Source organism: Mytilus galloprovincialis, chromosome 1 (genome assembly GCF_965363235.1).
Source record: "Mytilus galloprovincialis chromosome 1, xbMytGall1.hap1.1, whole genome shotgun sequence".
Classification (NCBI taxonomy): domain Eukaryota; kingdom Metazoa; phylum Mollusca; class Bivalvia; order Mytilida; family Mytilidae; genus Mytilus; species Mytilus galloprovincialis.
Genome location: NC_134838.1, coordinates 21,542,342 through 21,567,250, shown reverse-complemented (window position 1 = coordinate 21,567,250; position 24,909 = coordinate 21,542,342). Strand labels below are relative to the sequence as shown.

Genomic DNA, 24,909 nt, shown 5'->3' with positions numbered 1-24,909 from the left:
AAAGTAGTATCATCGTAGTTAACATGTAGATAAACGCGATAAATAATTGTACTCTCTAAGGAGGTATAATAGTTGTGGTTCTTCGATCTAAACACCATGATATGGAGAACGCTCTGATTGGCTTTTTTATTTTTCATTTTTGTTATCTATCATACAATTGGATGTACTTGTGCATGTTTCAAACAGGAAGTCTTATCTATGACTAAAAGTCAGTCTGATGACGGAATCAATATCCTGACTCCTTTTTTGTCATTTTTCTCCAAAAATAACTCAATCTGAATAATCATAAGAATGGATGACAAATGCGACTATGCATGTTACCTATAGAACACAGAGGCATGATGATTAATTTATCGTGGAAGGAAGAGAAGCGACACACTAAATGAGGTCTTCTTGTATAATAGTATAGATACTACACCTAGACCAGTAATATCAGGAACAAATTTCATTGATTACTGTCTTACCACATAAACTCTCTGCTTCTGCTGTTAACATGACACATGAATTGTATGACTGATCTAAAATCTTCATTACATCTAAATAGTGCTGCATAAACCGTCCATTGTCCTTCTCTGCCAAAAGTCTGTCTGCTTGCTCGTCAGCCTGAATGCGATAATAAAACATGAATTACAGATTTTTTTCTCCAGTAGACAGTATATCAAAGCCTTGTGACATGTATGAGAAACATACAAGTTATAAAAGTGTTTTAATATGAATGATAATGATAATATCTTATGCTGTGGTTCATGTTAGTAATTTTGTAGTAAGATGTTAGAACTATCAATGATCAATGAAAACTTTAAAGAACTTTCAAATCTTATTCTAATATTTGTTGTTGTTTTTTTTTTTTTGTCAATCATGGCAATTGGCCATTTTCTATTCCACTGTTTGTAAATACTGCTAGTTAAATAAATAAATTGCTTTGCCGAGCGCAGCTGAATAGGACCGCAGATGTCCAATCCTGAACAGTTGGGGAAAAAATGGACACAATATTTGCACTTGATACAGGTCTGAATTTGGATTGTAATTCAATATTTGACACATAATAGGTTACTGACACAGAACAACTGTAGTCAAAGAACTAAGAATTTGTCATGTTTGTTATATGATTTGAATTTATAGTCATATTTTTGCTATTGTGCAATACACCATGCTGTTGAAAATTTACCCCTCCCTCCCCTTGGCCAAAAAAATAATTTGAAATTTTCTTTTTAATCTTTAAAATCTAAGAAAAAAATCCCCCCCCCCCCCCCATTTTTTTTCAGTCCATTAACCAAGACACCCTTGTTTTTTCACCCTTTTTCGCCCGTAATTCCTAAATGGTTTGAGCCCTTTCTGGTATGAAACCTTGTGCTGCTGTGGTATAATTTCAGAGAGATCCATACAACGTTTCACAAGTTTTTGTCTGGAAACAGGATACCAATATAAGACCGCAAAATTTTTGGTGGAGATTATCCTATAAGACATTGAGCAAAAAATCCATTTCTCTCCCATAAAACATTATCTCTAGTTCCTATTATGTAATGCTCAATGTATATAACCTTTCAAAGCTTTTTCCAAAAAGGGAGTAATTGTCAGCATCAGTTTAAGCTTATTTGAGGTGCATAATCAACATAGAACAATAATGTGTTATATAATTCCTGCTGACACAGATTATGCAGCTGAAAACTCTTTGTTCTACACAGATTTCTGACATTAAGTAAAAATTTTATAGGCAAAATTATTGAGATCCCTGCAACCTTGACCTGACAAATATGCCTGCTTTGCATTTTTCAAGCACCAGTCTTTAATTTCTTATGTACATTTTACTATCATACATGTACCTACAGAAATTTATTTTTTCGTTACAAGCAAGTCTCAACTTAAATATAAAGCAACCTTTATCATGTTTATCCATTTACAAGAGTCCCAAAGAAATCTTGCTTTTAAGAGTGTTTAAAACCCCCGTGTTTGACTTTTAAAATTATTTTGGAAACCCTGATTTCTACAGATGTTTTACATTGCTAAAGCCTTTCTCCAATAATTTTAAACAAATATATACAATATAAGCTATACCTCAGAAACAAAACTATCCACCAAAGCAATGAAGATATTTCTCTGTTCATGGATACTGTTTTTCTTTTCCCGCACTTTTTTCTGTAGACTAACAATCTTCTTAGAAGACATTTTGGTTGTTCTGTATCTAATCTACTCAGCTATATTCTGCAGGATAAAAACCAAAAAGATATAAATTACTAGAACAATCTCTATTTTTATCCCATCTAAAGATAAATTCAGTTAAATGAAAGAATTTTATTCACATTTGTTAAAAAAAAAAAAATCAATCTTTACAAAACATATTCACAAAACACAAAATGGTATTATAAACATGTAATTTAGCTGTCAGTTTTCCAGTCCCAGAATTTTCTGGGTTGGGCGGGATTAGGGACACAACCTATATTTTATTTTTGACCTTGCATTAAACAATATTGATATTCCAATACTTAGAATTGCACATATTGTCAATGAATTTGGTTCATTAACTATAATCTACATTATGACCCCTTGATATAGAGGATTTTAACTGATCGCATTTTATGGTAAGAGTTGCACAATGAATGTAATAAGTAGTGGATCAAGGAATGCTGATCCATAAAGAAATTATAATTCTGCTTCTGTTCTTTTGGAGCTTGTAACGCTTTTTCTTCATTTTGTTGTTGTTTGTTTATTTTCATGTTTTTTGGACTTTAGTCTATCTAATTTTTTTTTATCTCTTTGGCAGTTTTACCAGGTAATTTTTTTTTGGAACATGGTTTACTGATACCTTTAGGTACAACAAATCTTTAATTCAAAGGCATGCTTTTGATTGAATACATCAATAAAGGCAGCATTCTTGGCCCGAGAACTCTGACAGTTATTTCGTAGAGCATTTCTTTTAGACAATAAATTCTAATTAAAAAATCGCACCTGCTCTAACTCAAAAAGATTTTTAGTGTAGGGTACTACTATTGGGACAAATATTATCAAAATTATAGAAACTTCTACCAGCTCTAACTCAAAATATTGAAAATTCTGTGTTAAGGGGGTCAAAATTTCAGTTTGACAGCTTCAGACGTACTAATATTTGATCTTTTTTAGCCATGTTAGCTGGACCAAATCACTACTTAACATAAAGATTCAGCACCCAAATTTTTTAACATGTTATTTCATTCCTCTTCTTAATATTTCATGCATTAAATATCAAGAAATAAATTTGGAAAGTATATCCCCAAAATATGCAAGTTCTACACTGTTCACACTAGGGACTATATTTGTAGACAATTAAAACCAAAGGACGATAACTGTGCCCTTGGACCTCTTGAGCTAAATATACTGTTCTCAGCTGTGACCAACACAATCTCCCATATCGACTGTAGGGGAAGTTGTACAGCTTTTTAATGCGAGGGACTTTAAATTCAAGCATACTGTTCCAGAATCTAACATTCAAATAGTGTCAAGAATGCCACAGAGAAAGCAACCTAACAAGCAGTGAAAGTTTTTCAACTGCTGATGGTTTGGGGTAGATGCCTCCAAGCATTAAAATCAAAAAGTTAAAGAAAACATGTACAATTGAAATCTAAATCTTTAGTTCAGCATCATTCAGGGCAGCATACTCTGAATAGCTATAAATAAAATTGAGAATGGAAATGGGGAATGTGTCAACGAGACAACAACCCAACCATAGAGCAGACAACAGTCGCTGGCCACAAATGGGTCTTTGATGCAATGAGAAACTCCTGCACCCAGAGGAGTCCTTCAGCTGGCCCCGAAACAAATACATGTATGTTACTAGTTCAGTGATAAAGGAAGTCATACTAAATGTTGTCTTTCCCAGTATTCTACATTCACCATTATCTACCTCTACCAGCCTTCCATCTTTTTCATGCACATTATATTTTTTTTTCTGCCAGATAATGGTCATAATCAACAAACATATTATCCTTCCATGACTTTAATGTGCATGCAAACACAGACCCCTCACCCTCCCCAATTTGATGAAATTTAGATCCACTGATATAATGCCACAAAATGTTTTGCTCTGACTAACAACGCCAGTTCCAGAATAATTTATTTGGTTTATTCACAGACGAGCAATTGTCAGTCAGGGGACTTATTGAAATAAGTGATTTTAAAATCACTTATTTGAGTAACAAATTCGAAATTTTGTCACAAATTGTGATTTTGTAGTTTTACCAAAATTTTAAACCCATAGGTTTAGATAATATCTTTTCATTAGTAAAATTGAAAAAAAATGAACTTTTTGCTTCTTTTAAGTATATGTTTATGCCTTTGATGCTATCATTTTCCTGAAAATTCTATTTTAGGTGAAAAAATGCTATAATAATGGCTTTACATAATGAACTGATACTTTCTTAACAAATTTTTCCCAGCAGTGGGTGTATTTTTCCTGTAAAGTTCAAGGTTTCATCTTTCAGATTATGTAATAAAATTCTACTGTTCCTGATAAAAATTTCACTGTTCGGGGGTGTTGAAATTAGTAGGGGTTATTGAAATAATTATACTTAAAGAAGTGATTTTTGGGAAGGAAATTGACGTATGATACTTAAGTGATTTTTATGTCATTATCCTAGATTCAATACAAGGTCATCACCTGAAATGACCTGGTCATCCTAGACAACACAGATGTTGGTTCTGATAGGTTTAACAACATAATTAGTCCCTGGATCATTAGTAATCTATATTTAAAGCTACAATAAAATTAAATCACTTCTTCTAGTGATCAGTTTTTATACGACCGCAGAAATTTAATTTTTTGGTCGTATATTGTATCCTCATCCAAGCATCTCGGATGAGAAGGATGAGGACCATTCTATGAGGGAGCCAGAGGCTCCGAGGGTTAAGGTGAACTTTAACTATTATTCCCGCCGCACGTGCCTTTTTTACAGTAGAGAGGCCCCTCATGGGGGGGTCCTAGTAATCACATAATCACCATTTTTTTGCCAATATAATCACATAATCATTAAATATTTGCTTATCTTTAGTAATCAAATAATCATAAACTAAAAATACAGTCCTAGGTAATCAAATAATCATGAAATATTTGGCTTAATAATCAAATAATCATTAAAAAAACGGCCAAGTAATCACATAATCAAAAACCCCATGAGGGCCCTCAGTAGAGTGATTTTCTCCAGGTGAACCCTATATAAGGACGAGGAATCCAGTACAAGGCCTCTTTTTACAGCATAGGAAGCAAAAACAAAAAGCCAAATATATTTTTTCCTGGAACCTCGAATTTGAAAATAAATTGTCATTGGGTGGGATCACCAGAGGGAGGGTCCTTAACCCTCGGAGCCTCTGGCTCCCTCATAGAATGGTCCTCATCCTTCTCATCCGAGATGCTTGGATGAGGATACATTCTATATCGGTAGCCGACGGCTACTCAGGTTAAGGTGAACTCTTTAAAGCCAAACCAAAAACCAGTTACTGAGAAAAAAATATATTTCCCCAAAGAGTAAAGCTTGTTGACCAGTAGCAACCTGAAAATGTCTCATTGTATAATTACCCACAAAAAGTATTATACTGATATATGTGTACAAATAACTCCTAGATAACTACCCACGAAAACTACAGAACTGTCTATTGGCATTTATACCACACTCATCTTGTAAATACAGAATGACTTAATCTATAAGTATAATAAGTAATGTACCAACAATACTGGCAAAAAGAAAGGATTAGAAACTACTATATGTTTATTAACATAACTGTATAAGCATATAAAATACATAGGTTAATATTGACAAAAAGTTCAAAGTCTCTATAAACACCAAAACTGTAACACAGTCACTCGAGCTCCCAAGTCTCTAAAGCATCTGCCATGATCTGGATATTAATCCCTCCAATATATATGTAACGACATACCGGTACAAGTACCTGGAAAACAAGATATCAAAATCATTCACAATTCAAGAAAACACTGATTCAGTGTAGTTAGCTGATTTTTTAATCTCTTTATGATAAAACTTTTGAAAAGTACCAGCAGAAGACCAATTCGCAGTCTTAAGAATGCCAGCTAGAGATAGGCCTGCCCTGCTGGCTGCTGAAGTAGATGCACTTCTATAAGAATGTGCTTTAAACTTTGAAACGTCAATGCCTGCTAATGTCAGGACATCACGTAACCATCTAGCAATTGTAGATGTTGTTACATTCTTAAAAGTTTTGTACGAAACAAATAACTTGTTAGATTTGCGAAAATGCTTCGTTTTTATGATGTAATGTTTGAAAGTATAAACTGGACATATCTCTTTCCTATGAAAAGAATAGATCTTAACATCTGGAGACATATGCTTTGGCCTAGAGGTTTTAAATAGTTCCCTTGTATTAAATGTAACAATATTATTATCACATTTCATCAGACTTAAGTCCAAAGCAATTAAAGTTTGTGCTCTATGAGCTGTTGAAAGTGCAACCAATGCAACACATTTCAGAGTCAATTCCTTAAGTGGTAAATCTGTTAATGGAAAAAGCCGTGATAAATATGCCAAAACTTCTTTGACATCCCAGATAAAAGTATACCTGGGTAAAGGAGGTCTTAGATTGAAAACTCCTTTCATAAATTTCGATATAGTGTAATTTTTAAGAAAAATTTGCTTTCCTAAAGCAACCAGAGTCTGGCAAATAGCACTTTTATGTGAATTAATACAACTATAAGATTTACTTTCTGCAAAAAGCTGAGACAAATAATTTACTATCTCCATTGGAGATGGTGCAGTGGGATTAACTTGTTTTGATGTACACCAAAAACACCATTTTTTCCAGCAAAGATTGTATTGTTTGTTTGTCGATTTTCTCCAAGAATAAGAGATGACTCTTGTAGCCTCTCGTGAAAACCCTTTATTGATGAGGCTTTTCCTGATACAAGACATGCGGTCAGGAAAAGTTTCCTTTTGTTCATAGGATGAAATTCTTTGCTGTGAGGCAGAAACAACAGATCGTTGCATAGTGGTAGAACCACTGGAAAATCTATCAGCATTTCCAAAAGTTTTGGAAACCAACTCTGTGTTGGCCAAAAGGGTACTATTAATAAAGCTTTCCTCACCTTGTCGCCTTCTACTTTCTGTAAAATCTTTCCCGTCAAACTGAAAGGAGGAAAAATATATGGTTCAAATATATTCCATGAAAAGGAAAAAGCATCTGTTGCAAAAGCCTCAGGGTCAGGAAACCAAGAGACGTAACAATCCAGATGTTTATTAATTCTGGAGGCAAATAGATCTATGTTTGGTGTGTAAAAGTGAGAACAAACTTTTTTAAATACTGCCTCTTTCAATTTCCATTCTGATGAATCATTAAAGATTCTTGATAAATTGTCTGGACCTATATTATCCTTCCCCGGTATATGAACTGCAGTAACAAATATTTTTCTATCTGAACACCATAGCCAGACTTGTTTTACAATTTCTAATAGAGTTGTTACTGAACCTCCCATATTATTGATATAAGATACAGCAGTAGAGCTATCTGTATGGATAATTATGTGAATGTCATGACAATCTTTACAAAGTGATTTAAGAGCAAAATATATTGCTTTCAATTCTAAAATATTGATATGTAATACAGATTCCTGAGGCGACCAGCGACCTTGTGTATTAGACTTTCCACATACTGCACCCCAACCTAAATGGGAGGCATCTGTCTCAAGATAAATTTTATCTTCCTCATGTCGAATGGGATTTCCATTTTCTTTAACAACATTTTGTATCCACCAAAAAATCTCATTTTTGCTATTATTTGATAGTACCATTTCAGCATCATAATCATTGTTTGACTTAGATAAACTTCTTGTTTTATCTATATCTAGATACCTATGAAATAAAGGAGCCAGAAGGATACCATACCTTGCTGAATTGTACAAACCAACAAGTTGTGCAATTACTTTAATTGTCACCACATTTTTTCCCAAACAAAACTCAGATAGATCTAGTATCTTTTTTACCTTGTCTTCAGGTAAGAAAACTTTAAATTTTACCGAATCAATAATATATCCCAAAAAAGTAATGCGTTGACATGGGACGATGACTGACTTTTCATCATTGATCGAAAAACCTAAAGATTCAATAAATTCATATACTCTTTGAGTATTCATAAGACAGGATTTGTAAGATATGTCCTGAAATAAGGAGTCATCAATATAGAAAAAAGATGATATACCATAACTTCTAACATGAGAAAAAATTACTTTTACAACCTTAGTGAATACTCGTGGTGCAGATGAAATTCCAAAAGGGAGAGCACAAAATTTGTACAGCTTCCCTCGCCAATAAAATTTCAGATATTTCCTGTAAAATTTGTTTATTGGAATAGAAAAATATGCATCTGACATATCCAAAGAAGTAAAGAAATAATTTTTTCCTATACTGTTCAAGACCATATCTAAATTTTCCTGCTTAAAATGATGATATTGAATAAATTTATTCAAATTTTTAAGATTGATTACTGGTCTAAATTTACCATTTTTCCTATTAACGAGAAAAATTTCAGATATAAACTGATCTTTCTCAAAAACTGAAGGCACTATAGCCTTTTTTCTTAATAATTCTTGAATCTCATTATCAATCAATTCCAGTTCAGTTTCAGAAAATTTCTTTTTCTTTTCCTTAGGGACATATTTCTGATATGGCTCTTTACAGAATTCTATCTTATACCCTTTTATAGTTTGTAGGATCCAAGGATCATTCGTAATTTTTATCCAATTTTTAAAACATGATTTTAAGGAACCTGCCTTAAATTTGTCTTTCTTAACTTTGAAACTAACCTTTATGGTTTTTTCTGACCGAACCCTTGAAATGCCTGCTGTCTGCAGTTTCTTGGGAACCTCTGATAGGGACTGGCTCTTGCACTCCCCCTGTTTGTGCCTCGGAAGCTTCTCCCAGCTCTGCTGTAGCTTCCCTGGCGCTTGAAGTTTTTTGAATTTGATAAATTTCTATTCAATCTATGAGCATCATTTATATCTCTCAAACGTTTAGAAATGTCATCCCCAAACAAATTATTTTCACCAACTGGCTCACTTCGGTTAATCAACTGATTAAAACGTCTGTCAATAGCAGGTCTTAGTAACATACGTCTACGAACTGACATTTCAAAGAAAGCATTACATAAAATGGCAATGGCTCTAGAAACTAGTTCCCTGCAAATAGTCTGATCAAAGGATTTAGTTTTCATCATTTGTGCAATTCTTAAAATTGGGACAATGCCCAGGCCCATCAAACGTTGTACTGTTTGAAACATTATATCTTGTGATCGTGCCTTGCGGTCAAGATTTTGCCAAATTTCTGCATTAACAGCAGGAGGGTTCAGACCCTTGCAGTTACTAGGGATCTTGTTATCTTCTTTCTTAACAAGGGAGGCTACATCGGCCTTTTTCCTAATGACTGTTTCAACAATGTTAGAGACTGAGGCTTCAACCTCTTCCCCATAACGCTCAGAATCCTCAAAGATGTTTGGAAGTTCAAACTCGATATCTCCTAACTGATCAGAATGATCCAAGTTATGATGGGTGCTGCCCTCAGAATTATCAGATTCATTATCGCTAAAGATCATTTGAACTGGTTCAGTTGAATTACTTATATTATCAGCACTAGTACTAGTGGATGGAACGTTTTGTTCCCCTACAGCATGAGATGGAGTAAATGGTAATGCTGCCAAAAGATTAGATGTAAGTTCTGTGAACATAGATCTCATACTATCAGAAAAATCAGAAAGTTCCTGTTTGCGCTTAGAATGTTTAGACTTCTTACTAGGAGTTTTGACAGGTATATCAGTGTCAGACTTCCTTTTTAATGGAGCCTTTCCTTTCTTGTTCTCCCCCTGGCCTTTGCCTTTCGAGGTTGACGCAACGGCGCCATCTTTGTTAATTGTAGCTTCCGGTTTTGGAGCTCTTAGTTTCTGATTTTTTGGAAATTTTCCCATTCAAAGATTTAGCTGGAGATGAAAAACCAGAAAAACTATCATCAACTTCATCTTCTGAAGCGAAAAGCTTCATAACCTCTGAGTCCGAAACTATCGACTCTCTGTCAGATTCTGACTGTTCCATTGAAGTTCAAAATCTAGAACAGATAAAAATAACAACGTGAAAAAAGTTTTACCTTGTGCATACAAAGTCAAAACTAATTCTTCCTCGAGTCGAGAATGAAAAACTGATTCAGTTTTTACTAAATAAAATGCTCTGTACTTACCGTACGTGTCTACGTGCGGCCTAAATAGTTAAAGAGGCCTTGTACTGGATTCCTCGTCCTTATATAGGGTTCACCTGGAGAAAATCACTCAACTGTAAAAAAGGCACGTGCGGCGGGAATAATAGTTAAAGTTCACCTTAACCTGAGTAGCCGTCGGCTACCGATATAGAATGCTATCACGTTGGCGTCGTCGTCTGCGTCGTCGTCGTCGTCCGAATACTTTTAGTTTTCGCACTCTAACTTTAGTAAAAGTGAATAGAAATCAATGAAATTTTAACACAAGGTTTATGACCACAAAAGGAAGGTTGGGATTGATTTTGGGAGTTTGGTCCCAACATTTTAGGAATTAGGGGCCAAAAAGGGCCCAAATAAGCATTTTCTTGGTTTTCGCACTATAACTTTAGTTTAAGTGAATAGAAATCTATGAAATTTTGACACAAGGTTTATGACCACAAAAGGACAGTTGGGATTGATTTTTGGAGGTTTGGTTCCAACAGTTTAGGAATTAAGGGCCAAAAAAGGGCCCAAATAAGCATTATTCTTGGTTTTCGCACTATAACTTTAGTATAAGTAAATAGAAATCAATGAAATTTAAACACAAGGTTTATGACCACAAAAGGAAGTTGGGATTGATTTTTGGAGTTGAGGTCACAACAGTTTATGAATTAGGGGCCAAAAAGGGGCCCAAATAAGCATTATTTTTGCACCATAACTTTAGTATAAGTAAATAGAAATCTATGAAATTTAAACACAAGGTTTATGACCATAAAAGGAAGGTTGGGTTTGATTTTGGGAGTTTTGGTCCCAACAGTTTAGGAATAAGGGGCCCAAAGGGTCCAAAATTGAACTTTGTGTGATTTCATCAAAAATTGAATATTTGGGGTTCTTTGATATGCCGAATCTAACTATGTATGTAGATTCTTAATTTTTGGTCCCGTTTTCAAATTGGTCTACATTAAGGTCCAAAGGGTCCAAAATTAAACTTAGTTTGATTTTAACAAAAATTGAATCCTTGGGGTTTTTTGATATGCTGAATTTAAAAATGTACTTAGATTTTTAATTATTGGCCTAGTTTTCAAGTTGGTCCAAATGGGGGTCCAAAATTAAACTTTGTTTGATTTCATCAGAAATTGAATAAATGGGTTCTTTGATATGCCAAATCTAACTGTGTATGTAGATTCTTAATTTTTGGTCCAGTTTTCAAATTGGTCTACATTAAGGTCCAAAGGGTCTAAAATTAAACTAAGTTTGATTTTAACAAAAATTAAATTCTTGGGCTTATTTGATATGCTTTATCTAAACATGTACTTTGATTTTTGATTATGGGCCCAGTTTTCAAGTTGGTCCAAATCAGGATTCCATATCAAGTATTGTGCAATAGCAAAAAATTTTCAATTGCACAGTATTGCACAATAGCAAGAAATATCTAATTGCACAATATTGTGCAATAACAATTAATTTTCAATTGGAGTTATCTTTCTTTGTATAGAATAGTAGTTGATAATATAAGTTGGAAATTTGCCAGACATGACTATGATGTCATTTTCTATTTTTATTTGCCAATAACTTTATGTAAATAACTTCATTGGAAATTTGCCAATATAAAATGTTGCTGATGAAGCTTTTTTCCCTTATCTTATCTTAAATGTTTTTAGATAATGTATGTTGGACATTTGCCAGACATGACTATGATGTCATTTTCTATTTTTATTTGCCAATAACTTTATGTAAATAACTTCATTGGAAATTTGCCAATATAAAATATTTCTGATGAAGTTTTTTTTATTGTTTTATACAATAAACAATTTATATTCACTTTTACTACCAACCAATCTTTACCATTCAGTGATAACAAGCACTTTATTTTACATTTTAATATTTTATGATGTATTTAAAAGAGTAGTTATTGTTGCAAACTCCATTAGAAATTTGAATTGATATCAGTTTTGGAAAAAGGAAATGGGGATGTGAAAAAAAAATGGGGGGGGGGGTAAATTTTTCTCATTTCAGATTTCATAAATAAAAAGAAAATTTCTTCAAACATTTTTTTGAGAGGATTAATATTCAACAGCATAGTGAATTGCTCAAAGGCAAAAAAATTTTTTTAAGTTCATTAGACCACATTCATTCTGTATCAGAAACCTATGCTGTGTCAACTATTTAATTTTAGATTTAAATAAGTTTGAAGAAGAAATCTTTAATTGATTTGTAAAATCTTGACATTTGTTTTGTGTAAAAAAAACCATGTAATGTCAAAAATTTGATCTCAATCCAAATTCAGAGCTGTATCACGCTTGAATGTTTTGTCCATACTTGCCCCAACTGTTCAGGGTTCGACCTCTGCGGTCGTATAAAGCTGCACCCTGCGAAGCACCTGGTTTCTACTTAAATAGGTGATTATTAAAGAAAGACAATTCTTACTTAAAACCTTTATGGCCATAATGTTACTTGAATCAGTGATTTAGAAAATCACTGATTTAAGTAAGTCCCCCGACTGATTGTAGGTTTAATTTGTGTCCCGTTTCAAACCTTCTGCCAGTTTAGTATTTTCTCACAACTTATATAAACTGTAATAAACGGATATGTGTATTCACAGGCACTTGTTTAAGAATTTTTTTTCCTATATATAACTTTATATAAAATATTCTAAGACGAGTGCCTGTGTGTGTATTCACTCATTAACCGTAAAAAGAAAAAAAATAGTATATAAGCCTCATATAAACTAATTATAAATGAATGTTTTTGTTTTATTCAATTTACATAAATCTGGGTTAAGTTGTCCCTTATTAGAACTTTTGGTTTCCGATGCTTTCCAACTACATATACATGTATCATGTCATGATTTGGCCTTTCACTTTTTCCAACTGGTTTCGTTTTAGACGTGTTTTTTAGCAATGTTCTTGTTAAAGTATGCAAACATGTCCTGCGTTTGAGGGATGCCTTCTATCTGGTATGTAAATGTTTCCTTCCTTCCTATTAAACCTATGTCATTTGGGGTATTTAAAAGGAAACACACATACATTTTATTTTGGACTTATGTCAAGTTATTGCCATTATTTACTGTATTTACATCTTGGGTGCAGAACCGTATCCACAGGCACTTGTTTCTATTCATTGGAAGACCCACTATCAACGTATATTTACGATAAATAGACGTTGATAGTGGGTCTTCCAATGGATAGAAACAAGTGCCTGTGACGTATCCTTGTTTTTTAATATATTTGCCGGGAATTTGGATATTTTGCAGACCATCGTTTGTCATACTGATGGTCTGCAAATTGTCAAAAACTTATATATCATAAGAAGGACTAAGTACATGGGAGCTACAGTTCCGCAGCTAAATCTGAGTAAAATTATGTATCCTGACACAACTCGCATTCATTTTGATGATTTTTGACCACTTTGATATTGTCAACACTTGAAATCATGTTTATGTGAAAGAAAATATGATTTAAACTAAAATTCAAACAAAACTGACTATCAATTGCACATAAAAAGCATCTGTATCACTTCTTCAAGTTTATGTCACATTTTGATAAACTCCCGCCATCTCCACGTGCAGTAATGTAAGGGGAATAACTTTAAAATAAAACTGAAAACCAAAAAATGGTTTAAGGCGAAATGGATAAAAAAGTACAAAAAAATCGTTTGAAAGTCAAACTGAGTAAGAGTTGAACAGTTTTAAGACCATTACACGACAGTAGTGCGTATTAATAGGATCTGAAAATAACAACTTTCATAGAAGTATGTAGAGCTGCGTTGAAACCGTGCAAAAAGTAAAATAACAAAAATACCGAACTATGAGGAAAATTCAAAGCAGAGTTTCTAATCAACATGGAAAATCTAGTGTCATAATATTATCTCCCCTTTGAACACTGAAAAAAATGGTTGTCCCGTTTTAACGAGGAGGCTATAAATTCAGATTCAAAATTACTGGCGATAAATACTGAACAATAAGCTATCATGTATTTTCATAGCTCTACCTATATATTGGTAGCAGACGTCAAATCAGAATTGCAATGCTTGAGCTAACATTTTTACAAACGAACACAGCAAGCAAGCCAACCATACCTTTGATATGCTAGAATTAGATAACAGCTTTAACACACTATGACAGTGTACTCATCAAATGAACATCTATCATACATGTTTTGTTACAAAACTGTCTCTTTGTTGTTAGTTGTAACGTGGTAAATAACGTTTGACACGGTCTATGGTACTACTTATTATTTTCCGTCATTAAAATTAACTCATTTTTTCTGTCTGTAAATGATACGTCAATATCTCATCTTCATTGATTTGTGAGTGTTTGATCTGGTTTCTTCTATCTTTTTGTTACTTAGAGCCAATTTCCTTATGCATGAAAAGTAAGAGTAAAAAAATCTGCAAACAATATAAGTATACTAGGTGTAGTTATGAACTCTTATACATTATAGACATTATACTAGAAATCAATTACTAGCTAGTAATAGACTTCTGCTTATAGATCTAGCTAAATTTGATTCGACATTACAAAATGATCAAACTGTATACAGGTTTAACTCCGACTACTTATTTTATAGTTTACAACTGTCAATCTTAATAAGTTAACAATGCTTTGGCAAACATTAATTCAAACAAAGTAAGCAAGGCAAACAAGCCAACCAAACTCTTACTTTTCAAAAAAAGTAAATAGACCCTTATTCATAATAAATGATTTTTTTATTGGATTTCGTTCTGCAAGACCTGTTACATGTGTTATTTGAATTTGCAGTGTGTTTTTATTTCTGTTTGGTTGTAGACGAAACGCGCGTCTTGCTTATTAGATTATACTCCTGGTACCTTTGATAACTATTGTAAGAAGATGGGCTGGGTCATTTAATAAAAATGTTGAATTTTGAAATTTCGCAAAATTAAATCAAAGTTACTAATTCAAATAACCCTCTGCATACAGAGGAGGATTTATGGGTGGCAGTGGGCCCGGACCCACCTTTGGAGAAAAAAATTTGGTTGATTATAAAGGGAATCACTGAAGCGTGACGCGAGCGGGCCCCCTCTTAGGCAGCCATTGGGCCTCCACTTATGAAAATTTCTAAATAAGAAAATCAAACAGTACTTCTGGAACAGCATAAAAAGCTGCAGTCTTTATTTAAGAAATGAATGCTTCTTTTTGTAACTTCATTGGGGTGTAAAAGCGTTGACCGAAGTACATTTTGTATGAAGCGCTTTTACAACCCTATGAAGTTACAAAAAGAAGCATTCAATACTTATAATTACATTTTTTTAGCTAGGATAATGAAAACACGAATTTTGTTTATTTTTTATTTAATTCCCCTGTGCACTTTATTGTGGGACCTCGTGTTATCTTGGATGAAAAGTTTTATTGAGTCGGATACAATTGCTTAAGGAATAACACGTGATGTGTAGTTAGCCAATCAGAATAACATATTGTAATGAAACATACATCTAATGTAATTATATTTTCATACAACATGATATATTGAAACATTTTCAGGTATTGCAATATTTTTTCATTCCTATTACCATGTTGAAAAGAAATTAAGGGTTACAGAGAAAAAGTTTCGAAAATATTTTGAGCGGGTTTTTTTTTTAAACCAATAAGATGGTTTTCAAGAGAAAAACTTCAACATATTTCATTCTGTGTAATGAAAGATTATTTTTCCATTTTCCATGTTGTACTGAAAAATAGGTTTCAAAGGTTATAAAAATAACGACCAGCAACGCAAGTATAATATTATATATAATCCATAATGTACAGCATTTGTGTTCTCTTGTTCAAACAACCCCACATAAAGTAATTCCCTCGCATTTTGGTTTACTTTTGTTTTCTTTTGTTTATAACAGGAACGTACGCTAACGATCGATCACCATATTAATATACTGAATTGCGAAGGATAAGAAGTTAGTTTAAACATATTTATTTATAGTGGATTGGGAAACAAGTTTTTGCAACTTATATTAATCCCTTTCCACTTTGCGGGTGCGAGTGCTGCCTTGTAGCGGCATTAACCTGCTCTTTTTCGAAATCTACAAGGGTGTCTTTAACGTGCAAGAGATATGGCTCTCTCTTAACACGGGTCAGAAGTTGTAACCTTTAAATCAGTCCAAACAATCAAACATTTCATGTTTTATAAAACCATATGTAATTTTAAACTTTTTAAAGACGTTTTTTTTTTCTTCCAAATATTGTCTATCCTGTTTCTGTAACCATAGTAACAGGATGGACATCACAGAATAGACACTGAATTTCTTCATTTATGAATGCCGTTGAGAAATAATTATACCCCTGTTGATGAAGCTATAATGTTTTTCTGTTGGGATCATAGTTTTTGTTTCCAACTTCTTACAAGTATGATATTAGTTAAATTCATAAATACGTTGGTAGCAGCATAGACATTTTTCCTTCAATGTCTTAAATTCTCAGTAGTGGTAACAGGATAGACAGGAACATCACTCACGCCGATTTAATTTAGTTAGAAGAAAAAATATTGCATATAATAAAAGTGTGGACACAGATTAGTGTGGATAGTTGGTTTGAATATTTGACAGTAATTTCCGACAAATTTTGAAGTGTCGGTTATTCAATATTTGACTTTTTGGTTCAAGTTTATCATGGAGGAAACACTTTTTATACACGTTATATGGATTACCACATGATTATGTTAAAATATATTCCACTGATTTGCTTTTGGATTAAAACAAAAACTCAAAATTTGTACAGCAAATCATAAGCTGCATTTCTGCATTAATTGTGATTTATATATGCAAAACACTTGATTTAAAAGAATCTGTGTGTATTTTCTTCTCGTATAGTTTTAATCGTGTACGTTATGGTAGGCATTTCTTACTTGGAACAATGTAGTTTACTGGATCTCCCCATTATCATTTTTTTTTAAATATTTCATTGACATATTTGCAATTGTTTATTAGAAGATGTAAAATAATTTTAAAGTGATGACAATACCTGGCATGCACATGGGACTAGGTGAACAAGAAAGTACACATTTGTTGTACTTCACATGAATTTGAAATGAAGTTATATATAAACATGCTAAATAACAAATTTACTTGTATGAGCTGCGATTTTTCGTTAGAATTATATTCAACATTCTAAATTAATTCCTCTTGTAGATAGGAAGGCAATCAGAAAATAGGAAAAATATCATTGAAAATGTGTTACCATGACACCGTACGCACATACATTACGCAAAAATCTTACTAAAATATAGTTTTATCGTACAAAACAGATCTTACTTGTGTTTATTATTGATGTTCAGAATCATCAATCCCACAAACTTTCATTTAAATACTCGCAACTGCATTTTCCATTGAAAAATTAAAAAAATAGCATAGGTGTTTTGAAGATTCGACATTTTATAAAAAAAAAATTACCTCGTAATAATATAACATAGGCTCCACATCTATTTGGAGTGGATCCCATGCCTTGAACCCGGATCCTTACCGCCCAGAGCCCTTATACTTGAGCCTGTAAATGTACAAGAACTATATAATAAGTAGAACTTGGAAACCTATATGTGCAGCACGTAGCTAAATAAACATTGCACAAAGAAGACGAGAGCCCATAATGTGGAACCTGCAGTCCAATGATAAAGTTATGATGGAGACCATAGCCCATGTTTATATTTAATACTGTTGTAACTTCAGCGATGTTTGTATAAAAAGTAAACCTTAATTAACAAAAATGTAAGCTATGGCAACAACGAGACAACAACCAGACGCAAGAAAAATTTCAACACATTACAGTCAACCTATTGTTGCACATGGTACAGATGGAGTATTTCTTTTATAACGTGTATCTCATGTGTATCAATTAGAACTATATACTTGTTGACCATTCAACTTTGAAGTTTTGTCATACAATTCCGTTTGGTAAAACTTTTTTAAAAGTACGTAAATTGCTTTTAAATAGTTCAATTAGTAATCATAAGTTAAAACCACCAAAAATTATGTCGGACCATTCCTCAAATAAAGTTTGTTGGTAATTCATGTGGAACGATAGCCATCCATTTTAACATCAATCAGCCCAAAATTTTGAATAGAAATAGAAACAGCATATTAATTGAAAAGCTATCATGGCCTGCATATGCTAATGTTACATGTACCTTTGTATGAACTTTATGCATACTCGGAGTCTCCGTTACCGATGAACTAAGTGTCCACTATGAAGCTCATTTTACATATTATACGATTATTCAATAAAGTGTTACATTGCACTGTAAATTAATTTCTTTCTCTATACACATAAAGGAAGATCATTAATTTTTATGATATTTCCGACTGAAATAACAACGAACAGTCAATTAATTGCAGACAATATATATTGTGTGAATCTTGCGATTATTGAAAAACAGTATTTTTCATATTTCAGGTAAGGCAACGACGAACTATCGCATATTTTTTTATCTGGTGGACAGACTATAATACCTATATCACATATAAATTAAGTAGTCATAGCTATACTTCTTCAAAACAATAATCACAGGACGATGATTAGTTGAAATTAAGAGGCATATGTGATAATGTACAAAATATCTAATGAGAGAATTCAGTACGATAAGAACAAAACTAAAAAATTGAAACAAACCAATTATAATATTTATGAGTTTTAAGTATTGGATTACATATCCGTCACTGGACGCTTCTCAAGCCACTTTTGTACACCTGCAATGCTTGTTATTTTCTCTGAATGTTTTTTCATCGTCGGCGAAGAATAAAATATAGAATCGCCTTTCTTTGCTGATAGTCTGTTCATTAAATCGAAGAATGCCAAATCTGCTACTGATAGCTATAAATGTATAAGAAAAATGCGTCGGTAAATGTCAAAGAATAATACAAATTTAACCAAGTACTTACTTAGTATTTAAAAGCTACAACCTACTATGAAGGCAAAAAACGCAGGGTTAGCTGTACATCGACATTACAGCCTACAACAAATACACAAACCGTAGGGTTGGCTCTCAACTGATGATACCGCCGATAACGAAGACTCAAATTACGTCCTAGAGAGCGCTTCGTACAAATAAAAATTATAAAGTACTGTATGTTTATCGAGCAATGGGTTGATACCGCTGGTGGTTAGCCACTAGTTCTCCAGGGTGTCATCACGATAGCTGTTTTGTCCCCTTGGTCATATAAGACTTGGTGTTTGAGCGTTCTTGATAAAACTAATTTCAGAAAAGCGCACAGATAATATAGTGCTAGCTTAATGGTACAAATCTCGTAAAATATTTGTGTACATAGATCTATTTACATTATATTCTGAAGTATAAATAATATGTCATGCTATATGTCAAGCTCTACATAGTCTTACAAAAGTTTTAAATTTATTATGAATTAAACAAAAACAAAAACGTAACTAATCATTAATTCAAATCTAACAGCAAATGTCATACCTTATCACCAACCAACCATTCCTCATTGTCTTCTTTTAACATCTTCTCCAAATGTGAGAGGAATCGTGGATAAACAACTTCCATTAAGTTTTTCTCTATATCAGGCTAAATTTTCAAAACAATAAACATGATAAACATGTAATGTTATAAGTTTAAATGCATTTACCTGAATACCATAACTGATATAAGCTAACTTTTGCTAAGTTTTAAAACTTATGAGTACACTTGTTAATCCCTGCCTTCGAATGTTAATACTCCTATCTCGTCAAAAAAGTGCTACGTCTGCTGACGAGAAAGCATTAAATCCTACTTTACGTTGGTAGCAGCCGTTAATTTGCTGTCAATGTTAATATAGCTATTTGGTTGCTGTCAATAGTTATATAGCCATTCGGTTGCTGTCAATGTTAATATAGTCATTCCGGTTGCTGTCAATTTTGATATAGTCATTCGGTGCTAGTACTTCAAATCTTTCAATCGTTTATGGGTGGAGTAAAGATGCATATATAAAATTCAAACATAAGAAAGCAACGAATGAGGTTGTTAAATGTGATTTTTGCCTTTTGTGCTTTTTTGTTAAATATTTGTTTGTTTTTATTGTGATTAAGATACTTGTACTTGTACATCATGTCATTATGTTATTGTGTATGCTATTCTCGTATTCTCGTCTTTCATTTTTGATAATGTGCTATGCTAATGTGCTAAGTGATAAAGATTATAACACAATGTTGACTGCTGTACCCCTAGTTTTTACATTTTTACCTAATATGTCTGTTAGTTTTGTTCACGCATCGTTGTCAATATAATGGAATTAAATGCGACTGTCATACAAGTAAGAGGTTTAGCTAGCTATAAAAAAGGTCCAATCCAACATTTTCTACATAAGAAAATGTCTGTAACAAGTCAGAAATATGACAGCTGTTTTCTTTTCGTTTCATGTGTTTTATCTTTTGATTTTGCCATTTGATTAGATTTCCGTTTTGAATTTTCTTCTGAGTTGTTTGTATTAAAGTAAAAATATACATTAATCCAAAAAATTGTTAGCAGCATATTTGCAAAGGAGACACATCTAAAGAATATAGTTCCTTAATTTGTTTCTTTTTTAATCAATGTTGAACAGTAAAATGTTCATTTCACTTATTCTTTCCTTGTTTTCCTTTTTTTCAACCAAAGCTTACCTTCTTAGTTTCATCCTGTTCTAAGAATAATTTTAAAGTTTCTTTGATCACGTCATTAATGCATTCTAAGACAACATCACACATCGTATTCTCCATGTTATTTTTTCCGTAAAAATCTGGAAATGCAAAATGTAATTGAGTATCGATAGGTACATATTCAAACCTTCGCTAACAAATTCCTGCTTCTTTGAATTTAGTTTTTTAATAGGACAGAAATAACTTGCTCATTATCGTCACATCTATACGAAATAATATTTACAGAGAGATGATAAGGGACGACATCAAAAGTTCAATGTAGAATAAAATAAAATTAATTAGCATAGTTTTTTTACTCACCCCTCACCCACCCCAACCCCACCCTACCCCCACCCCCTCTAACTTAATTTGGGAAAAAATGATTGACCAATATAGATTAACGTAAAAGCGACTTGGATATACAAATTTTGCAGCAATTTACCCCCCCCCCCCTTTCCCCAAACCCCCAAACTTTGATTTATTTTTTGTATCCTACGTCGATCTTTTGATGTCGTCCCTAAGTGATAAAAGAGAACATGGATACAATAGGTAAAAAGGTACAACTTGTTTTATGATATTTAACTATGTACAGACTCATCTTTTTTAACAATTTAATTACCGAGATCTCTAGCTAAATATCTTGCAATGGCCATAGACTGAGGTATCTGTTTATCTCCATGTGTAAGTACTGGAACCTGTCCAGAAGGTGTATCTGCAAAAGTAAAGGAGTTTTGTAATTCAATAATGATCATTACGATATACATCTTCTTTTAAATCCAGCGAAATGGTAGAGATATTAAACAATGAAAATGTGTGTTTACTGATACAAACAAATGACATTTTCGCTGCATTGTCTACCTCAATTGTTTTCATTGATATTCATAACGATTTCTTTCTAAATTCTATAGTTGGTAACGCTTACTTTCCGATACGCGTAACGCTTGTTTGGATACTTTTGTTGATGAGGAAGCAGGAAACACGAGTTGAGGGGGTGCTACTTTAATAGGGTGGTGTGTAGTGTTTTCTCTTGTGTCGCTCGAAATTATTTACTGAATTAATAAAATGTACGTATATTTTGACACTGCAAATGTTTTGACTGTTATTGATGTTTTTTAATACTAAAGCCATTGGAAGCTTAAGTTGGATGTGTAAACTGATTATTTTGTTTTTTCTTAGATACATGAATGTTTTGTTAGTTTTTATTGGCTCTTGGCTTTGAAATAGCACCTTATGTATGTATGTGCCTGTCCCAAGTCAGGAGCCTGTAATTCAGTGGTTGTCGTCTGTTTATGTGTTACACATTTGTTTTTCGTTCATTTTTTATATATAAATAAGGCCGTTAGTTTTCTCGTTTGGATTGTTTTACATTGTCATTTATAGCTGACTATGCGGTATGGGCTTTGTTCATTGTCGAAGGTCTACGGTGACCTATAGTTGTTAATTTCTGTGTCATGTTGGTCTCTTGTGGAGAGTTGTCTCAATGGCAAGCATACCGCATCTTCCTTTTTTTTTACTCAGCATGGATAGATAATATAATACATCCCTGCTTTCAGTCCAGTGGCGGATCTAGAGGGGGGCGTAGAGGGCCTTTTTGCTTGGACCTTTTGTAAAGTTTAATGATTAATCAGACTAGACGACGTGTACTTTGTCATTTCCCGTGTATTTATTTTATGTGACAAAACTGTACTTATAAAGATATTTTTCGCTGGTGTATACTAATTGAAAGTCATGTGATTCACTATGGTGGAGTTAACCAGTGCGTCGAAAAAACGTTACTCAGTCATTTTGAAATTAAATTACTGTCACAAATTGCTTATGCTGAGCATGACAATCTTAACACCTTCAAGGCGACACAGGATTGAGCAAGACCATATTGTAATCTATTTCATTAGTCCACAAAACATTTATACTCTATATTAGTACACTCTCATGAATTTTTTTTCTTTTTTTTTTTCTTTTAAAATAACAGCTGAATAATGATCCCCAGCCAGTATAAGCTTTATATAGCTTTAAATTCTAAGGTACGAACCATTTGATTTGAGGAGGCAGTCTGGGATATTTGAGAGATCATAAATTGACTCTAATTTTTGCTTTAAACAAAAATTCTGGCCGTATCTGGATTGAAAACAATAATCTTATCCATTTTTTTGCTATTAGAAACGAATATCCAACAGAATTATTAAGCGTTAAATGAACATGATAGATAAAAACAGGCGTATTTTTTTTCGCCGGGGTTTACATGTCTGACCGGAATGTCTGTTTCGCCGAACTGATATATTGAATACTTTTTTCTACACCAGACTACAAACTGCTGCTGGAAGTAGCCTAAATGTCTACTTTTTCGACCGTCATTCATATATTCGTTGTCCGATGATTTCAGACTCATTCGTAGCTTTTGGTTAATTTGGAATCCCTCACATCCCTTAATTTTGTTGGCTGAAACATATCAACCAAACATTTGGATAAATATTGCTTGTTCGTCTTTTTTAGCTCGTGTCCGTACGGTCGTATTGTAAATTTTATCGAATAGCCCGACTTATATCTTGTTTACAACAAGAAATCTGTGAGGTTATGATAACTAAACTTACAGCAAACCAGCGAGAATTTTCAATGTCTTTTTTTTACTGAAAAGTCCCACATCAAATTTATCACTAAATAGCTTGCAATCCGTACTATCATTTTATGATAGACAACTAATAAGGAGAATACAGCATCGAAAATGTCCAACCCTTACACCTTTCAGGAACTACAAAATATACATGCACCACGCCAGGAATCGTTTAAAAAGTGCATATTACACTTATTTCATGCTTTTGTAGCCAAAAAAAGGTCCAAAATTTTTTTGCCTCGCTCCGCTCGGCGAATTTAAAAACTTCGCTCCCTTTCCAAAATCCTGGATCCGCCCCTGCAGTCATTGTGAATAATCTCCGATCTGTAATTTGGGTTTTTTTTGCTTTTTGTCGGTCTGATGAATTAAGCCCTTTTCGACTGATTTTTATAGTTTGGGTTGATGTTGTACTGTTACACAACTGTCCCAGGTTAGAGAGAGGGTTCGGCGTCCGCTAACCCGTTAAAATTCGCCATACTCTGTATGTTTCTGTCCCTGTCATAATTATTTTGCTCTTCATATTTTTATGTCACCAAGAAAGTTTAAAACAAAAGATAATCGATCCGAAACGCAACACAGTGAACGATTGAATACAAGAATACACTGATTGTTTAATTTACCATACCAATTCTGTTATGTTTATTGGTACCAAACGTAGCATACGATACTGAGTTCAAACAATTGTTGTTGAGTGCTTCAACATAACATTAACTTTAGTATGGGGTTAAGTCAGTAAAGCTTATTCTCCATTGTTATCCATTCGTTTAATGAGTTTCAGCGTTTGATTTTGCCATTTGATTGGGACTTTTAGTTTGATTTTTCTCGACGTTCGGTATTTTGTAATTTTACATTTTTTTCTCAAGTATCTAGAAAAAAGAAAATAGAAATTGCTGAGAAAATAGACACTGCTTGACATTTAAGATAAACGCATTTAATTGTAGATAAGATGAGTTTGTAGTGTTGAAGTTGGTTTTACAACTATTAACTGTTCCATGCTAACAGATACTTTTTTTCTTTAAAAGGAAGTGTGGTATTTTCCGCTATATGCTGTGGTACTTACTGGGTTTTCGCTGAGGCCATTCCTCTTTTTCAAACCTGTCGTCTTCAAATTCTTTATCGGCTGCAGACAACATAATACGAGCCAGTTCCGCTAGGCCCATACAGTTGAAGTAACTAATTTTATAAGCGGACATGTTTTCTGGTTGGTTTAATTTTGCTAATTCAATTACTTGACTTTAAAAAAAAAGATATTTCTTCGGCTAAAAATTTTAATACAATAAATGAATGAATAATAGTAAAATCGTATAGATAAAAATTATCTAATTGGACCTTGCAGCTTTGTATGTTTTTGCTACTTTAATCTTATACAAACAGGGTATATTACATTTCGTGACACTCGAAGTATTTATTAAGTGTGTTTGAACTTATATGTACAATTTTTTTTTTTTTTTTACATATTTATCATGTTCAACGGCAACTACTCA

The 24,909-nt window shown here is 33.1% G+C and overlaps 3 protein-coding genes and 1 long non-coding RNA gene across 5 annotated transcripts in view; 1 reads left to right on the top strand and 3 right to left on the bottom strand.

Moving 5' to 3' along the window:
- The window catches only part of LOC143069003 (uncharacterized), a 67,934-nt gene extending 54,153 nt beyond the window's left edge, over positions 1–13,781 (bottom strand). For both annotated transcript variants that reach the window (XM_076243437.1, XM_076243445.1), the window contains exons 1-3: positions 13,693–13,781; positions 2,056–2,202; positions 465–603 (exon numbers count right to left, since the gene is read on the bottom strand). In XM_076243437.1, coding sequence (XP_076099552.1) covers positions 465–603; positions 2,056–2,166 — 250 coding nt within the window. In that variant the 5' untranslated portion in view covers positions 2,167–2,202; positions 13,693–13,781. The remainder of the gene's footprint in view (positions 1–464; positions 604–2,055; positions 2,203–13,692) is intronic.
- The window catches only part of LOC143069181 (jouberin-like), a 377,039-nt gene that overhangs the window by 183,449 nt on the left and 168,681 nt on the right, over positions 1–24,909 (top strand). The gene's annotated exons all lie outside the window — the stretch shown is intronic.
- Positions 5,723–9,898, bottom strand: LOC143069001 (uncharacterized). Its single transcript, XR_012976290.1, has 3 exons — positions 8,795–9,898; positions 7,082–7,121; positions 5,723–5,916 (listed from the first exon to the last, which is right to left on the bottom strand). It is a non-coding gene; the product is annotated as an uncharacterized LOC143069001 (long non-coding RNA).
- LOC143068990 (putative glutathione S-transferase 7) lies at positions 18,536–24,701 on the bottom strand. Its single transcript, XM_076243416.1, has 5 exons — positions 24,486–24,701; positions 21,437–21,529; positions 20,803–20,918; positions 19,628–19,732; positions 18,536–19,020 (listed from the first exon to the last, which is right to left on the bottom strand). The coding sequence occupies exons 1-5, from the start codon at positions 24,616–24,618 to the stop codon at positions 18,853–18,855; spliced, it is 615 nt and encodes a 204-aa protein (XP_076099531.1). The 5' UTR covers positions 24,619–24,701; the 3' UTR covers positions 18,536–18,852.

Bases quoted from the DNA above. Each gene is read 5' to 3' on its own strand.
- LOC143068990 (XM_076243416.1), bottom strand. From the start codon at position 24,618: ATGTCCGCTTATAAAATTAGTTACTTCAACTGTATGGGCCTAGCGGAA. The intron at 20,919-21,436 runs GTAATTAAATTG...TTGCATTTCCAG, and splicing joins ATATTTAGCTAGAGATCTCG to ATTTTTACGGAAAAAATAAC. The intron at 19,021-19,627 runs GTATGACATTTG...ATACATTTATAG, and splicing joins AATGGTTGGTTGGTGATAAG to CTATCAGTAGCAGATTTGGC.